Source organism: Ramularia collo-cygni, assembly GCF_900074925.1.
Source record: "Ramularia collo-cygni strain URUG2 genome assembly, contig: RCC_scaffold06, whole genome shotgun sequence".
Taxonomy (NCBI): Eukaryota; Fungi; Ascomycota; class Dothideomycetes; order Mycosphaerellales; family Mycosphaerellaceae; genus Ramularia; species Ramularia collo-cygni.
In genome coordinates, this window is record NW_019716260.1 from 417,515 (window position 1) to 442,603 (window position 25,089).

A 25,089-nucleotide genomic window follows, 5' to 3' on the forward strand; every position below is an offset into this window, starting at 1 on the left:
TGCGGCGAGTCATCATCTGCCCGTGTCTCAGGTGGGCCAGTGCCGGAGGGCTGGCTGGTATAGGCATGGCAGCCCTGCAGGCTGTCTGTTGTGATATCGTTGATGATGATGGGCACGATGAGTTTCACGCATTGTCTGGTCCAGGGGCGTCTGCTGCTTCCGACGATGCGAACACTGATATTGAGACTCTTCCTCCCGTTCATCCAGTGTGCTYATTGCAAGGTGCCTTTGAAGAGAGTTACTACGACAGCACGCGGGACAGTGTACAGCTTGGCGCCGCCTTCGAACACGACGCCGAAATGCGCCGACGACAGCTCCTCGAGGCCGAGAGCTACGAAGACAAATGGGTGACCCGGTGGAGGCCCAGGCGAGGCGCCAAATACCACCCATATCTCAAGCTCATCGCTCAGATCGTCTTTGGAATGCACTTGCTGGAGAAGGAGCAGGCGAAATCCAACGCCGAGGTGGTCAAGATCCTCCAGCACCACGTCGACGATGTCGATGCATTCCTGGAGCGGACATGGGAGGACTTTGACATTGCGAACAAGGACATTGAAGAGCGCATTCGCTTTCTCCGCATGCCCATGAACCACACCGATGTCTTTGAGGTGATGCTGGACGAGAAGAAGTGAGTTGGTACAACCCATGCGTGATCTTGTGTCATTCCACGTGCTGATCTGCTTCCTCGCTCCGGCAGATTTCGAACAGAACTGCTCCGAGGCAATGAGAAGCTCGAGAAGATCGTCGACCGCACAACCAAAGCCATGAACTCCGCACTCTCCGACATTCAGGCTGGCATCAAATCCACGGAAGAGCTGAGCGTATATCTCTCCGGCGTGAAGCGCAGGTGGCCGATGCACAATGTCGAAATCGCCGATGTACTGGCAGCAATGAAAGACAACGAGCAAGGCTGGATGGCATATCTGCAAGATCTCCAGCGAAAAGGCGCCGCACTGGGAAAGAATTTGACGGTCCTCAACGCAATCGTGGTGGAGATAGCGAAGAGAGCCGCTGCCGCCAGCCGGCGTAACAAACCACAAAGGACCATTTCACCAACAAAAGCCTCACCTGGCGTTCGTTCAAAGTTCGTCAGGGACTCTCCCAAGAAAGGCGCCTGGACGAACAAACCGCTCCCTCAGGAACCTAAGCCGAGGCTCACCATCTCGAAGCCAATACTACCAGTGTCAATTGTTGGCGAGAGCAAACGGATAAAGCAAGACAAGGGCAGTCCACCGCGCCCAAATATTGCTGGGCACGCCCGTGGAAGTAATAGCGTTCCCAGACCGACTCAAACTGAGGACATGAGAGAATTAGCAGCTTTCCTGCGGCAGTCAGGGCCTCTTCGCAGCCATCCTCCGGATCCCCCTTCGAAGGCAGCTCTGCCTGCTCGAATTGCAAGTATGTCTAAACTCCGACGTGAAACTGAGGCTATGGTCAAGAGAAAGCCCAACYGGACCCAGAGTCATGGAGGCGAACTCCTGAACTTCACGCCTCTCATGATGGCAAATCCTCAATACAGACGATCTGTGAGTCAGGGAGCCATCCCAGCATTCGCATCTTCGCCGGGAAAAACAATCAGCAAAAGCAACATCACAGCATCACCCAAGGAGTGCCAGGCCGAGGCCGAGCCTCGGACTTCAATAGGGTGAGCACCATGTACCACCAATGATTTGATCCTCATCTGACAACCTCACAGCAGCGGATTCTCTCAACGTGTGTCCAAACGACTCAAGTCTCTGCCTCAACCACCCATATTCTCGCCGAAGCCAGACATGTCTCCCCGGACTATTGATTCCGCTTTCTCCCACATAGTCGAGAAGGACTTCGCATCAGACGTCGTGAAACCCTCTCTCGAGCTGGAGAAACCGTCCAGTCCCGTCACTCCCATCGAGAAGCCTGCTGGCTCCCGTCTAGCGCTTTTCCCCAAGAATACGGGTCCAATGACCCCGTCGCAGGCAAGCTCGAGGAGCAACGCGCAAAGCCCAAGTCCTGTGAGTAATGAAGCCTTCACGAAGGGTTCCGGAGGTACTCCTCAACAGCCTACGCACCACGCCTCAAAATCGTCCGTGTCGATGAGTCTGAAAAACTTCTTCCACCGCAAAATGCCGAGCCAGAGTGTGTTTTGAGAAACGCCTGTTCGGGGAATGACGWCAGATCGCTTGAGTCTAGCGATATCAGAACTCGTAATRGACTCGGTTGACATTAATGTGACCCGGGCATTGGAGGAATGGAGTTGTACATATATACCCACGGCCGATACCCACGGCCGTTGTCGAAGATACCGGAAATGAATTGTGTTAATTTTGACGAGAACGATATGTGAATTTTCTTGTTGCAAGGTTTCCTGCTACAGCACGGGTTCCTCAAGCGTCTTTCTCGAGATTGTGCCACATCTGGCAGTACCGATCAGATAGTGGCAAGGCACGTATATATGCTGCGCACAGTGGAGTATGATATGCAGATCTAGACTGACCTTTACTGCTCCATGCATATTGATAGTGAAACGTTTTATGAAATTCGTCGCCCAACATGCTACCCCAACCCTAACCCTACTTTCACTTTTCACGAATGTGCAACATTTCCAAACGAACCCAAACAAATCCAAGCTCATCTACTCATAACTACAAAGGGAGTTCCGACTACGTTTCAGCGCAAAGCTTTCTCGCTACTCAAGATGTGCGTGACCTTCGGAGCGTGCACTCTCGTCGCCCAGGTTGTTTCCCAGCCCCATGAAAGCCTCCGGAGTGGCAAAGTCGCTTCTGGGGTGATATAAAGACTGTTTAGTAATAACATCCTCACATCAACGACACCAACCACGACAAACAAAGTAAAAGACATGGATCATTGGCTCAACCAATTTAGATTGCTCTCCTATTCTTGCGTCGCTTATATGTTTGTACAGCACAGCCCTAAGGCGATGCGAGTCCAATTTTTCCCACAATCATCGCAGTCTACTCTATAACGCCCAATCTCAACTTCACTCAAACAGCTTGTTCATCTTGAGATGCACACGTTCATCATGTCGTTCAGGAGCTAAAAGCCCTGCCCCCAGGTCCGTAAAAATGATCATTCATGTTTCGCTGCCCGGAATCCGTTCCAAAAATGCAAACTGCAAAGCATCAGGGTATCGAGTTCATCAAGAGAATCAAAGATGGCCTCCGTGGTATGTAGACGATGACGAAGGGGAGCATAAGAATGGAGCGTAGCGCCGAGGATGTCTTATTTCCCGCCACGCGGATTTGGCCTCGATGTACTGAAGGTGCGCCAGTCAACTCTTAGCCCGAGACTCGTCTCGTCACACTCGCACAGAGCATGAATCATTTGCAGAGACCTTGTGTCTTGACAGAGGTCAAGATTTTGCGGATCCCCCAGGCCGCGGCTGCACGCGTGCAGCATGTTTCTGCACAGACATGAGTAYCGTCTCAGCACGGAGCGATCATTCTGGTTCCACTCCTTCATCGATCTTGGCTGGAACCCCCTGCGCACCCTCCATGCTGGCGCCATGGCCATCCACCGTGGTGGGTTTCTGCGCTGAGCTTCCTGTATGGCCTTCCGTGCGAGCGGCCGATTCGCTGGAGTCGACCTTCTGCGTAGCAGGAAGCGACAGGTGCCTTGGGCTGGCGCTAGCCTTGCTTGCCTTGTCCGAAGCCACGGAATGCTGGCTAGACGTGCGAGGCGAGACCTTGCCGTTCTGCGAGAACACTATGAGTATATCACTTGATGGGTAGGGGCTTATTCTAGACTTACCAGTTTCGCCCAGCGTAAACCGCAGCTGTTGCACAAATCTCTCTGTCCACTAGGTCCTCTCCGCCACTCGGGGGTGACTCTCGTATGACAGTTGGCGCAATCCTTTTGTGCGTTGCCTGCGCCCTTTCGTCGTTTGCGCTTCTTCTTCGCCGCAATTAGACTTTGTACTTCCTCAGCAAGAAGTCGATTGCGTTTCTCTAGCTGACGAATCTCGTATTGCCATGACGATGACTTTGTGGTCTTCAATTCGTCAAAAAGGTTGTCGTCGGAAGCAAGCGACTGATCTTGACGACCCAACACGAGACCATTCTGCCCTGCATATGTAGCAGCAGATCCATCGGTATTGAGGTAGCTTGCGTTATTTCCTCCAGAGCTCGGTGTCTGCTCGCCGTCGCGCAGAGGAAGGAGGCCGGTGCCAGTGGTGGCTGACTGGATAGATTCCGAGGAATTACGTTCACTTTTGTTGTAGATGCCAGGGCGTTGCTGAGATTGGTTGCCACGAGAAAACTTGACCAAACGGGTCTGGGCGACAATGAAGGTTGGTTTTTGACCCTCGGTGGCATCGCCTGGGTAGAGGGTGGTAAATGCCGAGAGCACCTGTCCTCGTCGGTTGATCATCTCGTGCTTTACGGATGCTTTCTTTCCTGTGCGAGCATGCTCCAGTATTCGTCCGAATTCTGATCGAGATTCGATGCGCATGAGCGACTGGATGCTAATGCCAACCAGCTCGTCCGGCTGGCGGTCAAGAAGTTGCCTGACGTTGGACGAGACGAACAGGAACATGCCCGATGTTGACATCTTCGTCCACAACTCATTTTCGCCAATGCCGCCGCCAGCAAGTATTGCATTTTTGCTCAATGTGTAGACGGGCCGTTCGCRGCCCACCATGATGATCGACTTGCGGCCTTTCCCTTGTTCAGTATGCAGGGACCCGTGGCCTTCGAACCACATGTAACCGTTATTCTTCCGGCGAATGCGGAAAACGACATTTACAGAAGCACCAGTTGATGTGTCCTTGAGTTCTCGGGTAACGGGAACAATGTCGCTAGGATGGCACACAGAACTGAGTGCGGTACCAATAATCTCACCCGGCTCATACTCCAGCACGCGTAGAGCGGAAGGAGACACCCATTGGAAGAGGCCCTTGAGAGACAGGACATGCACCACATCGTCTGTGTTCTCCAGCAGAACCTTGTCCCACATGCGCTTAGCATACTCAGACTCGCCGCTGCCAATCGTGCTGAGAATAGCAGAGACATCGTCACGTGGCACAGTCTGACCGTAGTCGTTTTTGACCGCCGCCTCGGGTGCGTTCATCACATACCGCGGCATCGTCATACCCCGTTGGTAATTGATCGAGTAAGAGCCATCTACGCGAATAGTTAGCAGGGGGACCAATCGATTGTGCAACATTAACTCTGCCGATCGRAGATCATCGGCAGTTCGATCGGGCGATTTCTACACATACCAGGATTTTTGTTCGTGACGGCGTTTGGCTGCTCCACCAAATCTACTTGGAATCCGACATAGAACTTGACGCTGTCTCCGTCCCACGTGATGGGAATGATCGTCAGCAGGTTCATAAACGGCTGGCCGCCACGCCTGTAGTTGATAAGTGATATTTGCGCTTCCCGCCGGGAAGTGATCATGTTCTTCAGATATACCACCGAATCGTCATCCACATACTTACGTCGAATCCCGGAGACGACGTTGCCATCTGGTGACTGCAGGAAGCGACAATTTCGACCAAGGATCATATGTTTCGTATAGCCTGTCAATCGCTCAAAGTTGTCTGAGCAGTACACAATTGGCATGTCGTCCTTCTCAGCATCGCAGACTACGAATGCACAAGAGAGGTCCACCGAACCAATGTTGATCTGAGGATTAGGCCGTGTGGCAATCCGCATCTACACGGTCACGGTCAGCAGTGAAAGTCGATTCGCAATTGATTGCAACTCCATCGACCATGAAGATGTGGAACTTACCAAGACGCCAAGCATGTCAAAGCCGGTAGAAGAGTAAGCATTCTTGTATACGGAACTCATATGCGGTTTGCCAGTCATTGTCGTCGGCCAGCCTCCCTCCGGAGCATCCCAGGCAAAGCCCTGATTATTCGGATTGTATGGGGTACCGCTGGTGGGCACATGCTCGGACGTGCCTCGATCGAATCCAGCGTGTTGGACTGACCCAGCTTCCGGATTCCCGGTATTTGAAGGCTGTGTTGTAGGTGTGAAGGAGGCGGGAGAGGTCTGATGCTGGTGTTGGACAAGTTGAGGCCGTTGTAAGCGACCCTGTTGCGGTTGTTGATGAGAGGTTCGTGGCGGAGATTGCTGAGTTTGAGGGTGTTGAGGAGACGACTGGGAGCGCATTTGAGATTGAACAGACATTGGCGGTTGGCTCAGCGGCGAGGCACCGTGACCTGGACTGTTCAGGTCGGGCACATGCAAGCCCGGAGCCCGAGGATGATGGCGCACAGTGTTGGGCGTGGCACTGCCAACGGATCCACTATACGAGTGATGAACACTTTGACCACCGTGATCAGGCGTCATCGTCTTTCCGGAATGCGGAGTGCCCTGAGATGTGTTCGGAGGAGCATGCATAGGTGTTAGGGATTGTGACGGATTATAGGACTGCTGGCTGTAGACACCGGCCATCATTGCATCGCCAGACATGGGTGTGCCGAGGCCTTCAAAGTCCATGTTCATGGACATGCTGTTGTCAATGTAGGGGCTGCCCATGGACATGTCAAGTGCGTTCGTTGCWTGCGCGGGCGACTGAGAATAGGCAGAATTGGGTGGCATCATAGAGCCGTAGGCCTGCGAATTATTGCCATAGCCAGTATCCAGTGATAGATCCGCAACAGAGCCCGGCCGACTCAATGAAGGTCGTGACTGATTGTTGGCAGTGGGTGTCATTCCTCCACCTCCGTAACCACTCGGATCCATACCAGAGCTGGTGTCGAATTGATAATTGTTCGAGTGATTTCCAGGTGAGCCCGAGCCGTAGTCCATCATGGATATGCGCCGCATGTCTGGGTGCTGCGCGTTATTACCAAAAGTTTGAGGCATGCTTTGACGGCGGATGAGCTTAGCATTCTGGTTGACGATGTCGTCCAAAGATTGGCCAGACCCTCCCAACATGCCTTCCTGATCCATCATCATCATGCCGGACCCCTGCTGGCTGTCAAGGCCGTTGCCATCACCATGGCCGCTGCCGTTGCCATTGGCATTGTAGTTCCCGCCATATCCGTACCCGTTGTTCATCGCGGTCAGCCCGGGCGGTGCCCACACCTCTGCTGTCCGCTCGGGCGTGACTCGTGGCTACTGTGTTGGTGTGCTGCTGCCCGCGGCAGGCGGTGGACGCGGAGTTGACGTGAATATTGCATACGGCCCGCATGCGGGTTCGTAGCTGGGCGGCCGGCCAAGAGCGCGCTCCTCGTTTATACCACCAGCGCCGGCTATTCGCAGATCGGATGCAGGGCGCGATAAGATGGAGGTGGATTGAAGGTCGCAACTGTCACCGCTGCGAGATCTATGCGGCGTCCGCTCCGCACAGCCAATTGACTCGACGCTGCGCCGTGGGGATGCGAATGATCGCCACTGGGTTTGCGCCGGAGAGAGACGGCGAATGGGACGCTGGACAGCGGAGTCCAGTGCAGTGCGGTGCAATGCACGGCCAACTGGTCGAGGAACGTCGGTGGAGCGAGTGGAAGCTGGAGTCGAGAACGTCACGTATTGCGCGTGCAGGTCTCCAGTGGCAGACCCGCGGTGATGGYCGTGGTGGGTCCCGTGCAGCAGGGGTGGATTATCCCGGTAGGCAGTGTGGCTCCGCTCAGCTGATCCGTCCGGTGGTATAGGTCCACTTTCTTCAAAGCAAACTGCCCGGACTTGCGTTCGCTGTCACCAGTCGGTCGTGTGAAGGTGGCTTCGTCCTCTGCGACATGCAAAAGCTTCATGAGTAATGCAAGTCTCCAATCTTGGACCGAAACAGCGGGACCGCCGGGAGGAGGGTGCTGGAAACTCTATCTTTCGGATAGGATGTGTATTCTGGAACGCCTCATGTCCAAAACTCCCTATAGCCATGCATGATTCGTCACTATGCGCCTGGAGATGGCATTCGCGGCAATACCGTTTTGGTCCGCGTTGATTCCACGTCTCCCGGCAGCCGGACACTCTCGGTATGCCGTATCGGTCCGGACAAACTGCCAATGAACATCTACCACTCGAAGAACGCATGTTCATGGATCTCCTGACGTACTCCCCAGCGCCTGCGAGCCTCCGACCACACCGACACGTGTTGATCAAACAGCCACGAGGTCGACGCGTCCGACCCCCTTCGAGATTGGGTCGCACAAGATGAGAGCCACGGGAAAAACGTTTGACAGAGTGCAGCGAACCCCACGGAGGCTGACTTTGTGCGTTGCACATGAGTATTTAACTTAACGGGAGAGATGGGTTCACGTTCCACAGGGTCTTCACGGAGACTGCGTGAAGATTTCTTTTGCAAGTGAGTGCAGTCAAGGCATCGAGGCGCGTTGATATTGAAGGTTGCCGCTCTGCCTGTAGCATTTCAAGGTGTTGTACTTTCTGCACCTAAGGCAACATCATTAAGAGGACATCATTCGACGAGACGTTCGACTCTCCGCAAGGTTGCTTCTTGTTATGCGTGTAGCTACCTGTTTGCGAGCGCTGTCGTCGACTACTAAGGTACAAGGAGAGCCGGCTTTTCCTCTTCACGTCCAAGACTGCATCGTTACCTACTGCTTCGACGCAACCTTCAGGAGTTGCACATGATGCACCTCGGCTTTCTGTACGCCAGCACGCAAGGCTCCCGCATTCTGCTTAAACACCTCCAGCTCGCGGAACTCCATGTGCTTTTCGACGCTGTCCCATCCAATCAACAGAACCGCGCCCTTTCCCTTCACACCCTCTCTCTCAATATCATCATGCGTGAGTCCAATTGCACTGGCGTGCATGGCATCAAAGGGCTCCTTGTCGGCAGCGTCGCGAAACTTCTGCACACCGGCAAGATATCCCTCTGGAGCTTCAGAACCAAAGTAGAAAGTGGCGATTTCTGTGATCGGAGCACTGAGGGCCTTCAAGATTTCGCCTGCGGGCTCAACAYCTGCAAGGTAGATGGTTGGAGCTCCTGCGAAAACGCTTCTGAACTTTTGCAGGAAAGGCTGAGCGGCTTCGCTGCTCACAAACGTCTTGTAGGAGTCGAGATTGTCCCAGGCTAGACGATGTCCATCAATAGGGTGATCATGGTACTCTGTTGTATGTATAACTTACTGACGACCAGTTGGAATACTTCAGGCTCTAGGGAGCAACGATGCACCAGTCAGTTCATGTCGAATATTCGCCTTTCGGGACTGCGTACTCTCTACTTGCATTCCAAAGTGCATGTGCTGCACACCGGGGGCGTCATGGAGGCCATCAGAGACTTCTTTGAGAACCACTGCTGCTTCATTGTTGGGATCTCCGATGTTGCTGCCCGGCTTCAGGGGGACTTCGAGAATCTCAACCGTAGGCATAGTGATGTTTTCTGCAAGAATTCTTTCCTCTATTTCAGTTCTGTTCGACAACGACGACAGATCCAGTGTGATTGAGAAATGTGATAAGAAGCGACTACAATTCAAATACCCAACATAATACCTACACATAAGCGCGGCACCGTGCCTCCCTAGTTCGTCATCGCGGGGAGTAGTACCTATGCCCCGCCATGGATTCAAGCAAGGTCGCCCAGATCGCACCTCGTTCCCGACCTTGATGGAACACTAACTTGGATAGTGATATTTCCAAAAATGCCGTCAGAAGAAGAAACCAAGGCGACTCGACAAGCTCTCCAGACCGCTTCAACGCCACCATCAGCCTCCTTGTTCAGCACTCTCATCACCGCGAACCACATTTTGCACCATCATGAAGTCGTAGACGCATACGGTCACGTATCAGTCCGCAATCCCCAAAATCCCAAGACTTTCTTCCTCAGTAGATCTCTTGCACCAGCTCTCGTCTCAGAACGCGAAGATTTGGAAGAATATTACGTCGAGGATGCCAGTCCCGTGCAAGAAGGCGAGGGCCCAAAAGGCTATGCCGAGAGGTTTATACACAGTGAAGTGTACAAGAAGTATAAGGGAGTGAATAGCGTGGTGCATAGTCACTCTGAGGCTGTCATTCCATTTGGAATCAGCAGTGTTCCACTAAGACCGGTGTTCCACATGGGAGGAGTTATGGGTGAGTTTCTGCCTTGTGTGGATGTGTGGAAGCGAGTGCTCTTGATGCATCTTTTGTCATCGCGGCATTTCTCACAGTCCTCGGATTCCACAACATCTTCACCTCTGACACACTCTCTCTACAGGCCACCAAGTCCCAGTCTATGACATTGCCAACCACTACACCACGTCCGACTCTCTGCACTCGCTCCTCGTAACAAACCAGCACCTGGGCGCAGGCCTCGCTGCCGGATTCAATCCCTCGTCATCACTGGCCAAAGGYGTTACAGCCATCAAAAACTACCTGACATCCTCCTCATCCACCGAGGTTGACTTCCCTCCTAGCCCAACGGTCCTGATGCGCGGCCATGGAATGACAGTCGTAGGAACGAGCATCGAAGAAGCAGTTTATCGCTCAATCTACGCTTGCACCAATGCCCGTGTCCAGACAACTGCCATGCTCATGCAAGGCGGCTATAATCTGGGGCTAATCGCGGGACGCTTCGGCCAGGGTGGCGGGGAGAAAGGAGCGAATCCTGGACCAGCGAAGCAAGAGGGTATTCACTTCCTTAACGAGCGAGAGAGCAGAGATGCCTGGACGCAAAATCAGAGACATGCGGAGCGGCCTTGGAAGCTTTGGTGTCGAGAAGTGAAGGAACTGGGGTTGTATTCCAACAAACTCGGAGATCCGCCTGGTTCGTAGAGAGATTCTCTAGCTTGAGTTTAACGGGGACTCAGCCGAACTGGGCAGGGAAACGCTGGTACGAGACTGGTGCGTTCTTCCACGACCGATCAGGAAACAGTGTCGGCGTGAGCTGTACGTCTGCGAGTTGATCCGGGTAAGCGTTCATGCCACCAATACCTGCAGCGAGGGAAGGGTTAAAGATCGACGCGTCTAGGGGAGGCGCGTTTGAGGTTCCGTGCCAGTCATTCATGTTATAATTCGGAACATTGAGCTCTCCAGTATAACTTGGAAAGACAGAATCCCACTCATTCTGCAAGTCACGTTAGCGCAAGTAATGCACGGCGACGTGTGGCACACTCACCCAATCGATATCATCCATTGTCGACATGTGAACATCTGCAGATTCGGCATTGCTCTGCACGAAATTAACTGATGGCGGACTGGTCTCAGCCGGCGCCTGGGGATTACTTTGCACCATTCTTCCGAGCGAGTCCACAACCGACCACTGCGGACCAAGTCAGCGAATCGCATCTCTCTCGTGAGCAACATATTTCACTTACGATAGGAGCCTTATTCTGACTGGCGCCATTTCCAACCAACTTCTCCACTTGGTTGCTCACCCGCAGCTTTCGAATGTGATGATACTGCTCCATGCGATCCCGCAAATCGGTCAATACAAGCTCCGCTTTCTGCTTGGGAGTAAGGTGAGAGGGGATGTCAAAGACAAAGTCCAGACACTTCCAGATTCTCGCCGCCTCTTTTCGCATGGGATATGCGTAAACTTCAATCAACAACAACAAAGCACCGTGATATTGATTGATAGCTCCACGATACCAGACCCAATCTTGCAGTTTTGGGTTCTGCTCCCACGCGACGCAAACTTCCATCTGGTCAAGGGCCGCTCCGWTTAGAAGCTGTCTCAGTCGATCTGGCATCCTTTGAGTCGTACTGAAGAGGTAGCGGTGGAGTATCTGCTGATGCATTCCATTACAGCCGATGTCAAGGATCATTTTGGCGAGCAGCTGCATTGGTTCGCCGGAGTTGATCATCGGATGCCATTTCTCTTCTTGGGAGACTATGAAGCGTTGAACCTTGACGACGACTGAGGTGAGAGATATCTTCTTTTTGTCGATCGCTTGTATGTCGAACCAGTTCTGGCTGCGCAATTCTTGATATTCGAAGCGCATCAATGAGAATGTCATATCTGTCCAGACTTTCTTGTCTTCGGTTGGAGGATTTGACGAAAGGAGATCCACATCGTCCACGTTCAGGGGTAGTTTCGTGTCGTAATCGCCTGGGCGAATCTGTGGTCTGGGTCCTGTAGCTTCGGATGTTCTCATGTCTAGGAAGCAAAGCTGATACCATAGCATCCTTCGGACGTGAACTTCCACTGGCTTCATGTTGTAGAGCGTACCGTCCCGATGCAGTGCCATGCATTCTGCGAGCCGGATTGCAGTCCCAACCAGTGCGGAGTGGCCTCTTGATACCTCGGATCGCGCAAGAGGGATGAGGTACATGATGAAGGCCTGCATGGTGTCCACCTTGGTGGTACGAAGAAAATTAGCTTTGGCAAGGCTACTCTCGGTACCCATCCTCAAGCTGTCCACGAGCATGTCTTTTGATGTTCCGAACCGGCTCATGACTTGCTCGTTCGTCATGCTGACAGCAGCAGAGAACATTGCGGCGAAAATAATGGCTTGCAATGGAGGGACAGGCTCATTCCCGGTCGATATCTGACTCCAGAAAAGCGAATATTGTGCCTCGAACGTGGGCCGATGGACGCAGCGACACATGTAATGCACAGCGCGAAAGTAGTGAGTAATGAGCTGGTCAGCCGAGGTCTTGCTGGGAAGATAGTCAATCAGGTTAACACTCGGATTTGTGCCAGTGAAGAAGAAGCTCGAGGCTGGCGCAATATACTCGGGTCCTGGTCCAATATAGCTCTTAGGAATGGCTTGTAATCTTGGCTGCCTGGCCCCAGACTGCGAGTTTGCCTCGCTGTGAGATACATGCAGACCCGGCTGTCGAGCCTGGTCAGCGGTAACGTCTTCGAGCGTGTCTGTGAGTTCGTCCACCAATTTCGGCCTGATCCAACCGCCAACACGCTCGGAGATGCGCATCTTGCCCATCTGCACGCCGAGATCCATCATGTCATCGTCAGCATCTTCACCGTAAACACTGTCCATTGCTGCCAGCGGTGAAGGCTCCAGATGGTTTTCTTCATAATTTTCGTCATCACCTTCAGCGGCTTGCGGGAGTTTCACCTCGGGAATGTTTGATCTGAACGAATCATTGCCTGCTGCTGGAGTAGAGGGGGAAGCGGTCCTCCCGGCGATTTCACGCTCCAGTCCTTCCTCCAGCGCTCCCATCTTGTCCTTGATCTCTGCAATTTTCTGCTGGGCCTGAGGATCAAGGGATGGTGCGAGATACAAGCAATCTCGCCGAAAGCGAGTGCAATTGGTACATGGGTGGGTCTTGTCACACTTCAGCTTGCGTCTACGACACTCAAGGCATGAGGTGATGATGCGATTCCGCCGCCTAATCCTCGTCTTGTGAGCTTCGTTGGCAGCGTTCGGTGAATCATGGTATTGCACAGCCTGTWAAGCCGACAGGCTTTGGTTGCTCCCTCTCGCTGGACTCGATTCGTTATCAGGGCCATGGTTTGACGCGGAAGAGTACATCCAGGCGTCCATCGTGAGTGAGGGCCACAGGGCTGGGATCTAATCGGGGATCACCTTACGGCCGAAGCGAGCAAGTCCAACACAGTCGGAACTGTGCCTGATAGAGTCGTGTTTTGTGAGAGCAGTCAGATCGGTAGGAGCGGGGTGCATTGGCGTGTTACTCCAACTATGAACAAGCCTTCCATCGACTTGCAAGAAGAAAAACAAAAAAGCCATGGTCATCAGTTCCCTTTTCACATGTGAGGTCCAACCCGGTTAGCGGACGCCACGGCCTCGGCACTAACGGCCTCCCTGATGCCGATGTTCCGGTATCCTTCCAAGTATAGACAACATCCCGTCTTTCTTCGAGTCTTCAATACCTACGGTAAGAACGATCCCGCGAGTCTTTCGCTATGCAAGAGAGTACTCACCGTGGACCGTCTCGCACGGTGCAGACGTATACCCCACAGGAGTTTGCTTGTGGAGCATTCCGGCAATCGTACACAATCCTGTTCACCGCGACACTGTTCCTTGCATGTGATCTTTTGCAATGAGCTTTCCGGGGCCTGCTGGCTGATGGATCCTTCTTGGACTGGCGGTGGCGACAGCTCGCTATGGGCGTGGTCCGTTGGCTTGTTTGACATAGATCAAATGCCGGCCTACATGTCCCTCCAGGAGTGTCAAAGCATACTCACCAAGACCAGACGATTGCAGAGATCTCCCTTCTCCTGAACTGTGGCATTTGTTTTATCTATACAATTAGAAAATCCTTCCATCCTCGGTAGTAGGTGCCCACTTCTCACACCCTCTCACCACCCTTTGCGTACAAAGTCCAGGACGCTCTCCTTTGCCTCTACAACTTTCTCTTCGGCCTTGTAGTATCCCATCTGACTATGTGCCTTGCCCGTTTCGATGAAGTKCCTCACACCCTCGCTGATTCTTAGGTGGTTGTCCCTCACAACGGGAAACTTCTCCTCGTAACTCCAGACCAAATTGCCCACATTCTGCGTCGTGCGTGGGACGACGTAATGTGCAGCCGTCACACCTGTGGCGAGTGGAGTCGCGAAACGTAGTAGGATGTTGCGATTCCGGCTGATGATGCTGCCAGCCATGGCCGCTACTAGGACGTATATGCCGCCTGGCAAGAGTTTCTCATTGGATTCTTTGGGTGGTGCAAGCGAGGCAATGGTCGAAGTGAAGCTGTGCTCGGCGGCCATGAAGCGTGACATGCCGTTGTTGACGGCATCTTCAGCTGCGACCGCTTTTGAGTGAAGGAATAGGCGGCTCTCTTTAATCTGCGCTGCGAGCCGAGTGGTGGGAGAGTTGCGCCGGGTTGGCTTCGAGTCGGAGTCGGAGGGCTGTTCCTGTTCTTGGGGCTTGTCGGTTATGCCACTGGCGGGTGCAGGAGTTGTAGCGCTGATGTCGCGTGTGCTGGGTTCGCTGGAGGAGACATCGTAGATTGGTTTCCGGCGCTGAGAAAGATGGTTAGACACAGATTGCACACACATTCATAGCATTTCACTCACGATCAGCTGCACAGGGTCGGCGGACGCCATTGTGAGTGAAGTTAGGTGGTCAATGGCTGGTGCAAGTCTCGCGATATGAGTTGCCGAAGTGATGCTGGGGATCAAGCTTTCGCGATGTCCTTCCTCCGACATGTCCGAGCTGTAGCCGAAGTCGACGTCAATGTTGGCCAAGGAATGTTTTGGCTCGTGTCTCTCACGACCTCCCAACCCAGCATGCTCAAAAAAGTCGTGCGGGAGGCGTGGACATGCCCCCGATGTCTACAAAACAGCCGGCGGAGTCTGGTCACGTCCAGCAGAACAAGAGGTGCTGCTGCAGCGGCGGCCGCCGTGTCCAGAGGCGACGATTCACCCCAGCCAGTCTCCAAGACATCGCCAGAAATTGCAGCAGACGATCGAACGCTCCGTAAAATCTTCGACAGCCCGGGCTTTTGGGCGGAGTTCTCCTCCAAGAATCAGTATCATTACGGCGGAAAGAGTGCTGGCTTGCTCCAAAATCGCTACCTCACTCGGCCCGAGGGCTTTGCGATCTTTGCTGATGTCACGCTGCAAAAGAGTAGACGCATTGTTGCTCAAGTACTGGCATACGACACGATTGAGGGCTATAAAAGGATTGCGCGGGACATGGACAGACTAAGTGATCTTCTATGCCGAGTGATAGATCTCAGTGATTTCATTCGGTCCGTCCATCCGGATAGGAAGATCCAGGCGGCGGCGACACAGGCTTATGCCATGATGTTTCAATATATGAATGTATTGAACACAACAACAGGGTTGGATTCACAACTCAAAAAAGCCGTTGCCATTCCAGAAGTTGTTCAGTCATGGAGCGAGGAGGAGAAGACCGTCGCTGATATTCTGATTCGAGACTTTGCCAAATCAGCAATAGACTTGCCACAGAAAGAACGTGAGGCGTTTGTGAGTCTGTCCGACGAATTGGCACAGGTGGGCAACGACTTTGTGGAGAACATGGCTGCAGAAAGGCCGTCGCTCACCTTCGAGAGCAGCAAGATGAAGGGCATGGATCCAGTATTCGTCAAGCAGTTGACGAGATGGGGCAAGGTCACCCTGCCAGTCGAAGGCATGCCCGCGAATCTGGCTCTGCGATCGGTCGAGAATGCAGATGTACGACACGAAATCTACATGGCTCATCGCACCTCTTCAAAAGATAACATACATCGTCTGGAGCGTCTCCTAAAACTCCGCGCGGAATCTGCAAAGCTGTCAGGCCATGAAAGCTATGCGCATCTGGCCCTTTCCGACAAGATGGCCAAGACGCCCGAAGCTGTGACTTCCTTCCTCGACGGTCTGGCTCAAGTCAACGCACCTCACGTGCAAGAGGAGATGCAACAGCTGCTGGCGCTCAAACAAGCAGACGCGCATGTAGCCTCGGATTCTTCAATCCTCAACGCCTGGGACAGAGAATACTACACGCAAAAACTTCTCAATGCCAACCGCTCTCGCGCACGAACTCCTGATGTTCTCAGCGCATACTTCTCCCTCGGTACCGTCTTTCAAGGCCTCTCTCGTCTCTTTCACCGCATCTATGGGATTCGTTTGGTACCCCGCGAAACGCACCCCGGCGAAACTTGGAATTCTTCTGTCCGTCGTCTAGACGTGGTGGACGATCAAGAAGGCCACATAGCCGTAATCTATGCCGACCTCTTCGAACGCGCAGGTAAAAGTCCCAACCCGGCGCATTTCACGCTACGCTGCTCCCGCCGCATCAGTGACGAGGAAATGCATGAAGCAGCGGAAATCAGCTCCCAATCTGCATCCCCCTTCAACACAGCCACAGAAGCAGTCAATGATGGACTGGCTGTCAGTCATAACCCACGAGACGGCAATGCTCTATATCAACTCCCCACCATTGCCTTGATCTGCGACTTCGCCTTGCCGCCCGCGGGGAGCACCCGTCCTTCACTCCTCACATTCCGAGAGCTCACCACACTCTTCCACGAGATGGGTCATGCGCTGCACTCCATCTGCGGTCGTACCGCATTGCAGAATGTCAGCGGGACGCGCTGCGCCACAGATTTTGCTGAGCTGCCATCTGTCCTGCACGAGAACTTTGCCTCGGCACCAGAGGTTCTGGCGCTGTATGCTCGGCACTGGGAGACGGACGCTCCACTCGATCCGGGAAGAATCGCAGAGAGGGTGGAGATTGACAAGAGAATGCAAGGTGCGGAGACGGAAAGCCAGATTCTACTCGCGATGTTGGATCAGCGCTACCACTCATCTTCATTTAGCGGTGACAGTACTGCAGTATATCACGATGTTTGGAGACAGTATGCCGCCCTTCGCGAGCCTGCGGGTACGAGCTGGCAGGGATTTTTTGGACATTTGTTCGGGTATGGAGCTACGTATTACAGCTATCTGTTCGATCGGGCGATTGCAGGAAAGATCTGGAAGGACGTGTTTCAGGGCAGGGCCGTGAGTCCGGAAGCTGGAGAGAGATATAGAGAGGAGGTTTTGAGATGGGGAGGCGGGAGAGACGGATGGAGATGTGTGGCTGGTGTTTTGCAGGAGAAGAACGGTGTGCTCGCCGAAGGCGGCAAGGGTGCTATGGAGATGGTGGGCAAATGGGGTGTACATAATTAAGGCGATGTGTCACGATATGTGTAAGAGTAAAGATTCTAAGAGCCATCGTCGAGCAATACGATACTGTAGAGGCATTGCGACGACTCGAGTTCTCAATTCTTCTCAGCCAGATCCTCTGTCCTCGACTTGCTGTTGGGGTCCAAATATGGCGCCTCGCCAATGCCAACAACACGATTGCCAAATCTGTCACCAAGGCCATCATAGTCAAAAGTAGCAGAATGGAAAGCACTTCTGTTATCCCAGATCTATCCTCGTAAGCCACGTCAGCCAGTTCTATTCACGCGCTTACGGGGAAGAAGACTTACCGCAATGTCATCTTCATTCCTCCACTTGAATCTTACAGTCAAATCATGATTCTCCAGAATCACCTTTCTAAACCTCTCCAGTAGCAAGTCACTCTCATCTCTGTGCAACTCATTGATGTATTTCGGAAAAGGTCCAAGAGCGAAAATGCTCTTCCATCCCGTCACAGGGTTCGTTCGAACGACGGGATGTACAGCTATAAGGTCCCCGCCAACATTTTGGGGCGACCCGCGTGGCTCCGTATAAATCTTGACTTTCTCAGGATTCGCAGCTGCGGCTTTGTGGAAGCCATCTCCAATGAATGTTGCCGTCAAAGTTTCGAAGAACTTCTGATAGGGGCGGGAGAAGCGATCGTAGATTTCGTAACCGGATGCCCAACTATGATTTGAGAAGGTTAGCCTGTTTGTAAGATTGCTGGGAGCGGATAGACCAACAGGGTATCGCCACCGTTGGATGGAAGTTGGGTTAGGCGGAGAGAAGTGTAGTCTGCTGGGACAGGCTCGAATTGAATGTCGCTGTGCCATTGAGCGGAATCATAGCGACGAGATTTGTTCCCGTTTTTGAAGAGAGCTTTGATAGCTACGGAGCTGATATGGGAGACTTGAGCATCCCCGACACCAAATTCGGAAGTATTGTTCAGGACTGGGTGAATGTGGAGGGAGGAATCCTCGGGTTTTCCGGTAAGCTGACCGAGGCGGTGGTTGAGCTGCTTTTGCAGGTCATTGGTGAGATTTTGTTGATTGCGGAAGAAGACCACTCCACGCTGGGAGACTGGAGTTGATTTAGGAGAAGTGCGGCGTCAGAGGGAGCAAGGAGATCTTACTTGTAATCGCAAGGTCGCGCAAGAGTTCGTCTGCATTTGGGGCGTTCAGCAAGTCATCAACGATGTTCACGTTCGGGAACTCGGTTCCAATGACCTGAGAATGTCAGGAAAGGTGCGCTTTACTGCTTCGTGGATGTGTTACCGGAGTCGTATCCTCACGGGGAAAGCACTCTAAAGCACCTGATAGCTTTAAAGGCTGTGGATACGAGTTCTTGCCCTCGCGAACGGGAAGTTCGTCTGAAAGGATACCAGGGACCATTTTTGATTGATTGAGTTTTCGTATGATGAGACTAAGTGAGACAATATAAAGTAACAGGAACAGGTGCGATGAGGACCACAAGATCTACCTACTTATTCTCGGCTCATGGTCTTGGTCTTTTGCAAGGTGAGGTGAGAGCACGCAAGACTCACGAGCTGAGCACGCAATAGCTGAGAGGCTCGCCACGGGGAATCAGCTCGCAGTAGCCCATACCGCATACATGGGATATGAAGCAAGTAGGTGGAGCTGCTCGGTGTGTACACTACTACTGTACACGTTCCATAAGGTAGTCGCTTCGACTGTGGGATGGACGATTTGTTTGGTGTGAAAGTTCAGATGATGTCGGAGTTGTTCATGACGGGGTTTTTGCAAGGTCCTTTTCATCGTCGTTCGTCTCGCCAGATCCATAGACAAAGTACCAGCGACCGCTATGGTGAGGGCCCCTTCACTCAAGGTGTGTGTTGGGAACAGGTCCACGGTCTCTTGCCGATGTCGTAGGGAAGATTGAGGTTTGTCGGCAGCGGGCCGGGGCCGGCCTGTATCGTATCGGCATGTTTTCGAGGGACGTTGACTCTTGTCTTCACCATCACAGCACTTTGGATACTCGAGCATTGCCCTCATCAGCGTGAGCTCCAGCGAATATTGAGATGTGAAATCTGCAGATACTACCGATGACCATCCCGAAGGGCGATAGCCGCAAGAATTCACTCTAAAGCGAGGGAAGCTCCAATCAAGAGTTTTATCATGATTTCCTTGAAACATACATGGAGTTAATTGCCTATTCGATCTATGGGGAGAAGGTAGCGATCGCCTCATCAAAGGCATCCGAGATCTCCTTATTGATGGCAGGTGCCAGGTCCGTGAACGGCTCTGACAATTTCTGAACGACAGTAGCTCCAAATGCCGCACTCAGCTGCTTCTGACGCTGCAGAGACTTGTACACCGAATTCTCCCCGCTGATGAGCTCCAAGCCGAGGGAAGGCAAGACTAAATCTTGGAACACCGGCTTGCGACGCTGAATGTTGTCTAAGAGCGAGAAGATCTTGGGCTCAAAGTCGAGCACGGCCTCGGCAACAGTGAAGGAGTCTTCGGCGTCAAGAACGTCGGAGTTTGCAACATCCTTGGTAGCTTCGATCAGAGAGTTGCCAATGGTGTCTGTTTGCTCCTGGATTTTGGGCAGCTGAAAAATGAGGAGAAGGCTGGGCTCAAAGTTGTTGAGGGTGTTGTTGAGGGTYTCGACCTGATTAGTGGTGAGTACTTGCATCGTGGACTGTCTTTGCGGTCATGCATTGGTGAAGACGTACATTGCTCGTTATCTTAGCGATCGCGGCTGTGATGCTGTTGACATCGCGTTTGACAATTGGCGATGCGATGACCGAGACAAGAAGAGATGTGAGGACGAAAGCGAAACGCATGATGAATCGTGCTGCAAGGCGAGTCTGATATGGAAGGACGACGATAACAAGAATGAAAATGGCACTGGACCGCTCTACATATAGGGCAATTTTGAGACAGGTACGCTAAGTGAATGCGGAGATCTCTGAGCGTGTAAGTGAATGTCTTAGGGGAGGGGAAGGTTACTTCGCCATGACTTTCTTTGATATTGGTCTCAGAAGTCGAGCATCGGCGCCACTTGGAGAGCCTCGAGAAGACTTCGATGTGTGGTGAAGCTGAACTTATTTCTCGTACATGTCTAGGAATGTCTTGGAACAAGAGACGATCTTTGGATTAATATTGTTGACCCTAGGCGGCCAAGCTGCTGATCGTTGCTCAAGAATGGCAAGACCAGGAATTTGATGATTTCAGCGAGGCAACTCCTCCATTAATCTCAGGTGATGGCTGAGCCCGGGGTGGCGTCTTGGTGATGTGTCGAGGAAGGAAGGAAGGAGGTTGCGCCTTGAAGACKATCTCGCAAACCTTCAGCTGCTTCCGGCGCACAAGCCACCCGTTGAACTACCTGACTCGTCTCGATCAGCCACATTTCATCGGAACCTCACTCTTGTCACAGGTAGTACCCTGGCAATGTTAAGGAAGAAACCACTCTCCATCATCTGGCAAATGGGGTTGCGAACCGAATTTGCATTCTGCATGCTGCAAACGGAGAGAAGCTTTGTCATGACTCCGTAATTGACATGGAACCGTGCCCCATTCCAGAGACCCTCCGAGATGCCACGGACCACACGACGACAAGAGCCGTCACTGCAATATTTGTTCCACGAACTCGAAAGACATGACAAAGATTGGCTTGTCGACACTCTCCAGCAGAGATGGATACAGCTGGAGGCAAGAACGAAAGCGTCTGCAATCTCGACGAGAGGCACCAAACGGGGACGATCCCGAAGTCTTGACATGGACTTCGCAGACTATCCTCATGATCTGACGGCTTACATCTTGCCGGCCCATCAGTCTGTCTCGGAGCATGTCGCTCATCTACGTGCCTTTGACTGGTCGTCAACGCCGTTGGGAGATATGCAATACTGGAGCGAAATGCTTCGTCGCGACGTTAATTTCCTGCTCGTCGACCCTCGAGCAGCGGTGCTCTACTGGGGCAAAGACAGAGTCATGATTTACAACGAGCACTACCGAGAAATTCTTGCGGAGAAGCATCCGTGGGCGTTGGGCAGGCCATGCAAAGATGTCTGGCCTACCACCGAAGCCTTGGAGAAGGCTTTTGCAAAAGGTGATGCTACTGGAACTTCGTCAAAAGGTGACCAAGAAGAATTTGCCATCGATCGCAGAGGCTTTCTGGAGGAGATTTACGCAGACTGGTCAATCGTCCCGATCGCAGACGGACAGGGCTCCTTCGCATTCTACAATACGGTATCTGAGGTCACAGCGCAGGTTCAATACCAACGGCRGATGCAGACGCTACTTACGCTCGAACGACATACTCTCGAGTCGAAGAATCAGGCAGCTTTCTGGAAACACCTTTTGGAAGGCCTGGAGGGAAATAAACATGAGGTGCCTTTTGCGCTCTTGTACTCGAGTCAGTCTTCCAGGCGTCATTCCGTGGCATCTTCAGCCGACAGTATCATTCTATCGGACGAATTTCGATCAACTGCGGAGTCTTGGAGTCTTGAAGGTGTGATTGGCGTACCAGCGGGTGCAGTGCCAATAGATATCGACAGCGAATGGGCCACAGAGAACATTTCATCCGAGTTCCTGCTCGCTATTAACAGTGGTACTGTGCAAAGCATAGACCTCAACAATGGTCCAACACCTTCAGGGTTGAATCGAATAGCAAATTCTCGAGCACACGGTGATGCATGTAGAATGGCCGTTCTGATTCCAATTGGATTAGCGAAGAGCAACCATGACTCTGGATTTCTGTTGCTCGGAATAAACAGCAGAAGAATGTATGATGCCTCCTATGAATCATTCATCAGACTCCTGCATCGACAATTGGTATCCACGCTCGTATCGGTGAAGATGGCCGAGGATGAGGATCATCGCGCGAAGGTTCTGGCCGAGAAAGCTGCCCTGGACAGGACTCTACTTTCGAATCAGCTCGAGATGACTGCACAAGAAGCCAGAGATAACGAAAAGAGGTTCATGACAACAGCCGGCACGCTCCCGATTGCCATGTACGAGGTTTCGACGAAGGGAGAGATTCTGTTTGCTAACAATGCCTACTACGAGTTGACTGGTGTTGACCCAAACAACCTATACCCATTCTGTTGGGAAAACGCAATAGAAGAATCTGAGCGGGCTGTTTACGAGGCAAACTTCAAAATGCAAATGGCTGGCGAGACCATACGTTTCGAGGCCAGAATGAAAAGGCCATGGATTGCGGAGGATCTCCTCCGGGGAGAACGCGTCCAAGGCGAAACCTGGGTGCTATCTGTGGGATACGCTCTGAAGAACCCGGACGGCACAATTCGTTCATTACAAGGCGCTTTGATCGATATCTCAAGACAGAAGTGGATGGAGGGCTTTCAAGAGCGCAGGCTCAAGGAAGCCATTGAGCTCAAGAGACAACAAGAGACCTTTATGGACATGGTGGGGCATGAGGTATGTATGCCTCGCAAGAAGAGTAGACTGATCGCTAATCTCTTCATCCCACTTCTAAGATTCGAAATCCCCTCTCTGCAATCACTCTTTGCGCTAGCGGAATACTTGATCCATTGAAGGCGGCTCTCAAGGCCTCTCACAACAACGAAGTGGTGCTCAAGCGAGAAGATGTGGCGTCCCATATCGAGAACTGCGACATCATCACCACCTGTATTGCCCACCAGCGTCGAATTATAGACGATGTGCTGTGTCTCAGCAAATTAGACAGTGGGCTCCTCGTCGTGGCTCCATGCGAGGTCCAGCCGGCTGTCCTTATCGAACAGAGTCTTAGGATGTTTGCTGCCGAAATCGAGCAGTCTGAAATCAATCTACAATCCACGATTGACGAATCATATAGAAAGGAGGAGATTGATTGGGTAATGCTTGATCCGAGTCGAGTCTTGCAGGTCTTTCTGAACTTGGTTGGTTATACTTCTATCCCAATGGACGACATGCACTGACCGTGGAGCCTCCCCATCTAGGTGACCAACGCCATCAAGTTCACACGAAACGAAGCGACGCGCAACATCGATGTGGTACTAGCAGCAAGCTCTCGGCGTCCCGACCGTTCCCTGAACGGAACAGTGTATCTGGATATGCCCAGCTCAGAGGTAACAGACTTGACCACCGTGTCTCCTGATGATGACGATGATGTGGTATACATCATAATCTCGGTCAAAGACACAGGATGTGGTATCAAAGCGAATGAGTTGGAGAACATCTTTTTACGCTTCCAGCAATCCTCCCCAAAGACTTACGGTAAGAAAGCTCTTTGTCCGCTGTTGCAAGATGACCTGTCTCATTGCTTCCCTCTGACATCCTTGTAGTGACCTACGGTGGAAGTGGCCTCGGCCTATTCATCTCGCGAGAACTCGCACGACTGCAAGGTGGACGAATTGGCGTCGTTTCAGAGTACGGCAAGGGTTCCAGTTTCGTTTTCTATGTTAAAGCGACTCGCTGCGGGCCTCCGAGAACTTTGCCGGCCAATCAAGTGAGTGCATCGTCTAGCAGAATTAGTATACGACGGAAGAACACAGCATTCCGAAACGGCATTCCGCATGCTGAAGGGACGATGTCCTATTCCATACTGCTCGTGGAAGACAACTTGGTGAGTGGCTGACAGCAGAACCATCCAGGCGATGCGGCCTTCTCCCACGCCATCGCAAGATTCTTCGGACCAGCGCTAATCTCTCATTGTTCTCAGGTCAATCAGAGAGTAATGAGCAAACAGTTAGAGAGCGCTGGCCACCATGTCTATCTAGCAAACCATGGCCTGGAAGGCCTGGAATTCATCAAAGGGAGCAAATTCTGCAAGCCAGATGGATTGCCCCTGGACGTGATATTGTTGGATCTAGAGATGCCAGTAAGTTCTTCCCTGCCCTCTGCTCGAGATGCAGCCAGCTCATCAATGTATCATGATATAGGTCATGGGAGGACTGGAAACAACTCGCCGCATTCGAGAATCCGAGGCGGCGGGCGAAATATCTCCCAGCATTCCAATCATCGCGGTCACCGCGAATGCAAGAGGAGAACAGCAACTCACTGCAAAGGAAGCTGGTGTGAATGCTGTAGTGACGAAGCCTTTCCAAATGCAAGAGCTGCTACGGGAAGTGGAATCGGTTCTGCCGCAAGTCGAAGGAGATTCGGACCACATGAGAGAGGAAACGTAGCCAATAACRATTAATGGCATCAAAACCAACGAGAAAAGAAGGCGTATGTCGTAAAGGGTGTGATAATGTGTACAGGTGGATGTAATGTACAGAACCCTCACTGAAGTAAGAACAGCTGTAATACACGCAGTTGCTCCACCACTCCTTCCTCTCAACGAGTGATGACATGTCGTAGATCTGAGATCTGAGCGTTGTTGTTTGTATAAAGTACATCAAGACGTGAGAGGTGTGGCTCGGTGACGATTCAGATGTGGCYGAAACTGTGATGAACTGCAGATCTTGCGACGATTCGATTCGACGTTCACAGATCTGAACATGTGGGGCACATGCTCTACCCCTCAATTATGATGTCATGGCAACAGAGCAGGACAACAAGACAAAACAAAGGAAACTGTCAAGGCGAGTTGGTCTGATGCAATAATTTCATTAAGCAGACTACTAAGCTCAGCTGAGAGCTGTTCCCTGTTTCCCTAGCATCCGTGACTATCGTGATATGACTGCCGTGATTCGTGCTGGTGGAATCTGTGAAGCTCATTAGTTTCCCATACCCCTCGCCA

The 25,089-nt window shown here is 52.3% G+C and overlaps 10 protein-coding genes; 4 read left to right on the plus strand and 6 right to left on the minus strand.

The window, feature by feature from the left end:
* Window positions 1-299: 299 nt before the first annotated feature.
* Window positions 300-2,126, plus strand: RCC_04516 (uncharacterized protein; the record flags this gene model as incomplete). XM_023769794.1 has 3 exons in its annotated part: window positions 300-628; window positions 698-1,645; window positions 1,697-2,126. 3 exons carry the CDS (start codon window positions 300-302, stop codon window positions 2,124-2,126), a joined length of 1,707 nt encoding a protein of 568 aa, XP_023625562.1.
* Window positions 2,127-3,436: 1,310 nt separating this feature from the next.
* On the minus strand, window positions 3,437-7,010 carry RCC_04517 (related to white collar 1 protein; the record flags this gene model as incomplete). XM_023769795.1 has 4 exons in its annotated part: window positions 3,437-3,691; window positions 3,748-5,117; window positions 5,216-5,654; window positions 5,733-7,010. The coding sequence occupies 4 exons, from the start codon at window positions 7,008-7,010 to the stop codon at window positions 3,437-3,439; spliced, it is 3,342 nt and encodes a 1,113-aa protein (XP_023625563.1).
* Window positions 7,011-8,503: 1,493 nt separating this feature from the next.
* Window positions 8,504-9,280, minus strand: RCC_04518 (uncharacterized protein; the record flags this gene model as incomplete). XM_023769796.1 has 3 exons in its annotated part: window positions 8,504-8,982; window positions 9,039-9,065; window positions 9,127-9,280. 3 exons carry the CDS (start codon window positions 9,278-9,280, stop codon window positions 8,504-8,506), a joined length of 660 nt encoding a protein of 219 aa, XP_023625564.1.
* Window positions 9,281-9,550: 270 nt separating this feature from the next.
* On the plus strand, window positions 9,551-10,661 carry RCC_04519 (uncharacterized protein; the record flags this gene model as incomplete). XM_023769797.1 has 2 exons in its annotated part: window positions 9,551-9,980; window positions 10,105-10,661. 2 exons carry the CDS (start codon window positions 9,551-9,553, stop codon window positions 10,659-10,661), a joined length of 987 nt encoding a protein of 328 aa, XP_023625565.1.
* A 31-nt stretch (window positions 10,662-10,692) lies between these two features.
* RCC_04520 (related to binuclear zinc cluster transcription factor that regulates the ratio between aurofusarin and rubrofusarin biosynthesis) lies at window positions 10,693-13,324 on the minus strand (the record flags this gene model as incomplete). XM_023769798.1 has 3 exons in its annotated part: window positions 10,693-10,953; window positions 11,005-11,148; window positions 11,204-13,324. 3 exons carry the CDS (start codon window positions 13,322-13,324, stop codon window positions 10,693-10,695), a joined length of 2,526 nt encoding a protein of 841 aa, XP_023625566.1.
* Window positions 13,325-14,112: 788 nt separating this feature from the next.
* On the minus strand, window positions 14,113-14,859 carry RCC_04521 (related to mitochondrial protein; the record flags this gene model as incomplete). XM_023769799.1 has 2 exons in its annotated part: window positions 14,113-14,775; window positions 14,830-14,859. 2 exons carry the CDS (start codon window positions 14,857-14,859, stop codon window positions 14,113-14,115), a joined length of 693 nt encoding a protein of 230 aa, XP_023625567.1.
* Window positions 14,860-14,943: 84 nt separating this feature from the next.
* On the plus strand, window positions 14,944-17,427 carry RCC_04522 (related to mitochondrial intermediate peptidase precursor; the record flags this gene model as incomplete). Its single annotated transcript, XM_023769800.1, has 1 exon — window positions 14,944-17,427. The coding sequence occupies one exon, from the start codon at window positions 14,944-14,946 to the stop codon at window positions 17,425-17,427; it is 2,484 nt and encodes an 827-aa protein (XP_023625568.1).
* A 92-nt stretch (window positions 17,428-17,519) lies between these two features.
* RCC_04523 (related to taurine dioxygenase) lies at window positions 17,520-18,812 on the minus strand (the record flags this gene model as incomplete). XM_023769801.1 has 5 exons in its annotated part: window positions 17,520-17,672; window positions 17,733-18,108; window positions 18,165-18,501; window positions 18,554-18,647; window positions 18,696-18,812. The coding sequence occupies 5 exons, from the start codon at window positions 18,810-18,812 to the stop codon at window positions 17,520-17,522; spliced, it is 1,077 nt and encodes a 358-aa protein (XP_023625569.1).
* Window positions 18,813-19,599: 787 nt separating this feature from the next.
* On the minus strand, window positions 19,600-20,076 carry RCC_04524 (uncharacterized protein; the record flags this gene model as incomplete). The annotated part of the gene is made up of 1 exon (XM_023769802.1): window positions 19,600-20,076. One exon carries the CDS (start codon window positions 20,074-20,076, stop codon window positions 19,600-19,602), a length of 477 nt encoding a protein of 158 aa, XP_023625570.1.
* A 902-nt stretch (window positions 20,077-20,978) lies between these two features.
* RCC_04525 (uncharacterized protein) lies at window positions 20,979-24,532 on the plus strand (the record flags this gene model as incomplete). XM_023769803.1 has 6 exons in its annotated part: window positions 20,979-22,823; window positions 22,883-23,284; window positions 23,345-23,621; window positions 23,690-23,970; window positions 24,067-24,225; window positions 24,287-24,532. 6 exons carry the CDS (start codon window positions 20,979-20,981, stop codon window positions 24,530-24,532), a joined length of 3,210 nt encoding a protein of 1,069 aa, XP_023625571.1.
* Window positions 24,533-25,089: the final 557 nt, after the last annotated feature.